General features: G+C 46.9%; 2 protein-coding genes and 1 non-coding gene across 3 annotated transcripts in view; 1 reads left to right on the plus strand and 2 right to left on the minus strand.

The window, feature by feature from the left end:
• Positions 1-2,599, minus strand: part of Polr3c (RNA polymerase III subunit C) — a 20,790-nt gene extending 18,191 nt beyond the window's left edge. The window contains exons 1-2 of the mRNA XM_013349874.2: positions 2,270-2,599; positions 976-1,141 (exon numbers count right to left, since the gene is read on the minus strand). Of these exons, the coding sequence (XP_013205328.1) occupies positions 976-1,122 (147 nt within the window). The 5' untranslated portion in view covers positions 1,123-1,141; positions 2,270-2,599. The remainder of the gene's footprint in view (positions 1-975; positions 1,142-2,269) is intronic.
• Positions 196-331, minus strand: LOC113457279. The gene has a single exon (XR_003377904.1). It is a non-coding gene; the product is annotated as a small nucleolar RNA SNORA5 (small nucleolar RNA).
• Positions 2,600-2,837: 238 nt separating the features above from the next.
• Rnf115 (ring finger protein 115) overlaps positions 2,838-6,541 on the plus strand; it is a 66,739-nt gene continuing 63,035 nt past the window's right edge. Inside the window, exon 1 of the mRNA XM_005357056.2 lies at positions 2,838-3,050. Within this exon, the coding sequence (XP_005357113.1) occupies positions 2,949-3,050 (102 nt within the window). The 5' untranslated portion in view covers positions 2,838-2,948. The remainder of the gene's footprint in view (positions 3,051-6,541) is intronic.

The following is a 6,541-nucleotide window of genomic DNA, read 5'->3' on the forward strand; positions in this document are numbered from 1 at the left end:
TTGTGAGCCACCATGTGGTTGCTGGGAATTGAACTCAGGACCTTTGGAAGAGCAGGCAATGCTCTTAACCACTGAGCCATCTCTCCAGCCCCCGGGCTTATTTTTAAAAGCAACTGGGTCTGAGTTGAAACAACACAGACCTATCCCAACAGGACCTGCCTCTTGTCTGCACCAAGGACTCCTGTGCCTACAGTACAATGTCTGCAGCCAAACTTATCCCCAGGTCCCAGGACAGGGGACCCAGGGCCCATGAGCTGCAGAACTTGTTGTGGCAGCCATCTGGGCCAGTTCCCGCCATGACAGGACAGGGACTGAATTTGACTTGACTGCACATAGACTCTTACTTCCTCTTTGTATTAGTGTAGTTAATAAGAACCAAATGTCAGTGGAAGAGATCTAGAGAATTCCTTGCTATGATGCCCATTTTATCCTTGATCTCTATCTTTCTTTTAGTTTTCTGTTTTGAATCAGGGTCTCATGGAGCCTAAGGTAGCCCAGATGACCTTGAACTTCTGAGCTTTCACCTTTCAAGTGCTGGGATCATAAACATAAATCACCACACCCAGTTTTATGAAGTGTTGGAGATCGAACCAGAACATCCTACATACTATGAAGTCACTCCACCAACTGAGCTACCTCCTCAGCCAGGACCATGACAAAAATCTTTCACGCCACAACTGACCTGTTTTGCCTATCATTTTTATTCCTTAAAGACAGTGCCAGGTTAGTAGACTTACTGTGAATGAATGAGGGTAGCGTGGGGACAGCAAAGACCAGCTAAGGACACTCTGAGGAGCAGCACGCTGGGGCCTAAGTACAATACCACACCCCCACCCCACCCCATGGTGATTCTGATCATAGGGCAGGCTTTTTTTATTTCTATTTTCTAGGGGAAGGAGTACCACTGTTAAAAGGAGGCTGAAGGAAATGAATTAAAGAAGCAAAAGAGAGCAAACTGGTATTCTCTAAACATACCTGGTCCAGGGATGTTCCCGTGTCATGGGCAATTACTCTAAGAGGCTGGCTGCCGGTTCTGATTAGGTGGACTCCAATTTTTTCCACAATCTCACCAAAATGCTCTTGCAGCAATAAAGAGCACAGTTTAATTTCTGCTTGAGTCATTGTGCCTGGAGCCTCAGAACTAGGAAAGAACAACGATATAAATTCACATATTTTTTTTTCTAGAAGGCAACTTGACAATGCACATCAAAACCTTAAAATCTTGCATATATGTGCTTTAATACTTTAATTTGGGATCCTTTATTCCATGGAAATAATAATAAAAAAAACCCACGCCATTTGTTCTCTTCATAATAATTGCACTGTATACTAAAACAGCCCAGCATTTGTCAAAAAATTAAATGAGTATACACTATGTCAATATTTAAAATGACTTTGCACACTCTAAGTAGCATAACATTACTTGTAATGTGTAGTAATATTAGTATTGTGATGGCTGGGTATGATGGTGTACACTGTCTGGAATTCTAGCACTCAAGAGGCAGAAACAAAAGGATCAATAGTTCCAGGCCAACCTGGGGTACAAAGTGAGTTCAAAGTCAGCTTGTGCTGGAGAGTGACTCTGGTGGGTGATACGCCCACCCATCAAAACAAAAGAGTGGAAAAACTAAACATCAAATGTATTTTCTAAAGTCAGGTATGGTGGTGTACGCCTGTAGTTGTACACTTGAGAGGTGAAGGTAGGAGGGTCAGGGGTTCAAGGTTACACACTGAGTTCCATGCCAGCCTGGCTACGTGAGACCCTGTCTCAAAAAAAAAAAAAAGGCCATTTTCCTCTATTTTATTTACTTTTATGGGATTATATGTGGTTTCAATAATCTTTAAAGATTGGATTTATCTAGGTATGGGGACTCACATTTGTAATCAAGGCTCACGTGGGCTACATAATGAATACCAAACAAACTTGGTCCAGAGAGTAAGACCTCTATGAAAAAAACAGGTGTGTGTTTGTGTGTGCAAATGACTTGCAATCTGTCACAGATACAAATAACTACGGCCCATCGCTCCGTGGGAGTACAAAGTATCATTCCCTAGCCATAAACCTCAATTTAGAAGCTAGCAAGTAAAGAAGAGCTTCTCAACAGGGTGTTTCAATTAGGAGAAGTTACGTTCCCTTGAGAACCATGTTAAATTTCTACTCTGTGACAAATGGGACACAAGCAGAAATGGATGGAGCTGATTTAAAAATTACCTCCCTATCACAAGTTGTTCCTGCCATTATTCAACTATCTCTCCAACGCTTTAGTACCTAAGTCTTTGTCCCCCTTGCCACGTTGTCGCAGAGGAGGCTATATTTCACTTATCCACCCGTCTTTGGTGCAACATCCCTACATCAGTCGCCATCCTTGAACAGCGTTTCCAAGGCGCCTGGCTCCTTTCCCTTCATGCGAGTTCCTGTTCAAAGGACTTCGCTTCTTGGCCCTGAGTCAGGGCCTCCACATTCCGGCGTCGTTTTTCACTAACCTCAGGGTCAGTGCTAATTTAGAAGCTCCAAATGTTATCCTCCGGAGACCAGCAGCCTAAGCTCGGGGCCAGCCCGCCGCCCCTTCTCCAATGTAGAGCACCATTGAGGCGGACGCGGAAGGGCTGCGAGCACGGGCCGCTCTAGCCGACGGTGTCGGTGGTTTCCGGGGACGCTCTCTCCTACCTCTCGGTGGAAAGCTGGAGGACCGGCCAGGGGCTGTCTGAGGTGCCGGCGGGCGGGCTCTCCTCTGGCTCTGGTGCCGGGAGGCGGGCCTCAGGTCGTGCGGCCGCTGGCGGGCGGGTCTCTCGGGGCCGGGCGGACTCACGTGACCCTTGCGGGCCCAGGAGCGGCCGGCCGCACAGAGGAGGCGGCGACGGCGGCGGCGGCGACCGCAGCCCGGGAGGTAGCGGCCTGGGGAGGGACCGCCGGCCGCCCTTTCGGACATCCGCGGCGGAGGCGAAACATGGCGGAGGCCTCGGCGGCGGGGGCGGACGCGGGCTCCGCTGTCGCCGCGCACCGTTTCTTCTGCCACTTTTGTAAGGGCGAGGTCAGCCCCAAACTACCGGTAAGAGCCCCGTGTGTCCCGCCCTCGGGCGACGCGTATATCCTTGGCCCCGTAGGCTGGAAACTGGGTCTCGGGCTGCCTTGCAGACCCGTGAGTCCCCTGACATCGGTGTCCTCGGTACCTGCTGCCCGCTGTCGCCTTGCACCGGCAGCAAATGCTAGGCGTCAGGGCCCCGGTCGGTCACTCCTGCCTAGCCCTCATTTCCGCGGCCGCTCCAACCTGCCCCTCTCATTTCGCTTCCGCCCTTCAACACCACCCCCATTTTTTTGTCTTCCCCGGTGAATTCTCCGTTAAGTCTCCGCTCCGTTTGCTTGCGGTCCCCTCCCCTGTCTCCTTTCCGCGATGACCTATCCCCCCCCCCCCGTACTCTTTTCGTTCGCGGTTGCGTCTCACCTCCCTCTCCCTCTTTCCCCACTACTTCTCAACCAGATCCTCCCCCTTCCGCATCCTCAGTGAGACAAAATAGCGGACCGCCGAGGACTCCCTAATAGGTGGCGGCGAAGTGCGGAAAGAGGAGATTTGGAAGGGAGCAGGGAAGAGGGAGATTGTGTTCTTCAATGGTTCTGTGGGTTCTTGTGAAAGTGAAAATAGCAGTGTACTAATGACTTGCAGATCGTCTGCACTCCCTGTTGCTATTGAAGGAAATGGTTTTAGGAAGAAAGCAGGACGTACTGTTTCAACTTAGTTTATTTTAGATGTCATGCTGCCAGTGTCTTTAGCTCCACTTCCCCAGCCCACCTCTTCATTCTTTCTGTTCAGAAAAAAAAAATACAGAACATAATGTTGGGGGCTGCTTTCCTCTGCTATAAAATTGGTTCTCAGCCGGGCGTTGGTGGTGCACGCCTTTAATCCCAGCACTTGGGGGGCAGAGGCAGACGGATCTCCGTGAGTTCGAGCCTGGTCTACAAGAGCTAGTTCTAGGACAGGCTCCAGTGCTACAGAGAAACCCTGTCTCAAAAAATGAAAAACAAAACAAAACTGGTTCTCACTGGTTTCTGCCAGGCTGTCAGCCAATAGAGAGGTCGGGCTACGGTTTGAGAAGAAAACGCGTCTGCAGCATGCTAGCCCGAGCCAGCATCTACAAACCAGAAGCTCCTTTGAGTTGGAGTGTAGTACTGTGGAGAGACTGGCAAGGTGTTAATCATGCTTTTGACTAATTGTCTTTGTAAGAATTATAGTTCTTTTTTCTTGGGAGGGTTGTCGAGGTTCCTTTTTAAAATGGGTGGCTATGTTATAATTTATTTTATATTTATGGTGTCTTGAGTACACTCTTTTTGTTTGCTTGCTTTTTGCATCAGGGTTTTACCATGTAGTTCAGATCAGGCTGGCCTCTAACTCCCAGGGATCCACCTGTCTCTGCCTACCAAGTGCTGGGATTAAAAGTGTGCACCACTGCACCTGGCTTTACTAAGTTTATGTTTCTGTCTTATTTCTTAGCACAAATGGAGTCCAGTGAATAAGAACTTCACTTAAAAGTTGTGCTATTGAGGCATCGAAGACGTTTCCTATCCTGTTTGTTCCACCCCCAGCCTCATAATTAGCTATGTCTAATGCTGACTGGTTTCACTTGCTGTCTTTGCTGTATGCTGATGTGCTGTCTGCTGTATTTCAGTTTGGGAAAGAATGGATATCTTATTTTTCCTGGCAGATACTAGAACTCTTACTACAGAGAAGGAGTCTGGAATTCAGCCACTGTGTGTAATACTGATGACATGTTATTGAATGTGATTGATGCCTTGTTAAGACATTACAACGTTAGCCTTTGGATCTGTAAGTGCATTCACCAATTTGCCTTTCAGAGTGAGAAGACATACTATCTAAATGTCTTTCTTTTGATTACCCGAAGTCTTTACTTCAAAGGGATGATTTAAAAGCTTTTTAGGTATTTTTTGTAAGCATTAGTTAGATGCATGATCATGTTTGTTGGTCTTTTTACTCTGATTTATTGCTTGTTAGACCTGACTTGTAAATTGAAGCTTATCAGTGTTTAATATAACCAAATGCTGCCTGCATACAGTGTTCTCTGCTGGATGCCCTAGAGGTGAGGTGAAAGCATATGTGGTTCTTGTTCTTAAGGATGGGGACACATTCTGAGAATTAGAGTGTTTTCATGCATGTGCAACCTTTGCGGAGTTTACTTAGATAAACTAAAGTGCATTGTGGTCTTGAGGACTGAGTCAGACCTTTCTACATGCTAGGCAGGTAAGTGTTTACTATTTATTTCTTCTTATATAGATAGCTCTGGCTAGTTTTGAACTCAAGAACTCTCTGCCTAAGCTTCCTGTTACTGGGATTACAGGCAACACCCTTTCACCCCCAACTCAGCAACGCAATTCTTTTGTTGTTGTTGTTTTCATTTTTTGTTTTTGGAAACAGGGTTTCTCTGTGTAGCTCTGGCTGTCTTGGAACTTGCTCTGTAGACATAGCTATCCTCTAACTGAGAGATCCACCTGCCTCTGCCTCCTGAGTGATGGGTTTAAAGTCATGTGCCACCACCAGGCTAGCAACATGCTTCTTAATGGAACTGTCTTGTATTGTCTATCTGAAGTCAGGGATTCACGGAAAGGTCATATAATGCACGACAGCAAAACAAACAAGGACAGATCCTACGTGGTTTCAGTTTTAGAGAGGAAGATAAGGTTGCATTGGTGTCATTGAAGAACTATTACAGATAGTGGAGTCGAACGAGTTTTGAGGGACAGGTCAAATTCAGCTTGAGAATATGCAAGACTGGAAGATAACACATGAAAGTTTGGGGTGAGGAAGAAAGGAGACTATTGAGTAAATCTTTGTTGTCTTTAGTGACAAAATTGTAGTTATGGGGTACATGATATTTGATATACGTCGTGGAATGGCTAAATCAAACTATTGAGTTTAACATAGAAAAGTTTTCAATTTTTATTATCACACTTTTCAGTTTTTATTATCTTGCTTATTGTGTGTGTCCATGTTCATGAATGGGCACCATGGTGCCAGGTTGAAGATCAGAGGACAACTTTTGTCAGCCAGTCCTCTCCTACCTCGTGAAGGAAGTTTCTAGAAGAAGCTCCCCCCCCCCCCCCAACTGGGTTTCTCTGTAGCTTTTGAACTTGTCCTGGAACTTCCTCTGTGGACCAGGCTGGCCTTGAATTCTGCCTGGGAGTGCCTGGATTAAAGGCGTGCACCACTACTGTCCGGCTTCCAGAAGCTTTTACTTCATCTTCTGACTGTTCTCTCGAGAGACAACGTGGGGCTGGAACTAATGGCAATAATAGTACATTGAAAGGATAACGGCCTGGAGAGATGGCTCAGTGGTTGCGATCGCTGGATGCTCTTCCACAGGACCTGGGTTCAGTTCCCGGCACCCACATGATCACAGCTGTCTGTAGCTTCAATTCCAGGGGATCTGACACCTTTACACCAGTGCACATAAAATAAATTAAAAAAAAAAAGAAGAGCCGGGCAATGGAGGCGCACGCCTTTAATCCCAGCACTCGGGAGGCAGAGGCAGG

This window comes from Microtus ochrogaster, chromosome 21 (genome assembly GCF_000317375.1).
Source record: "Microtus ochrogaster isolate Prairie Vole_2 chromosome 21, MicOch1.0, whole genome shotgun sequence".
In the NCBI taxonomy this organism is placed as follows: domain Eukaryota; kingdom Metazoa; phylum Chordata; class Mammalia; order Rodentia; family Cricetidae; genus Microtus; species Microtus ochrogaster.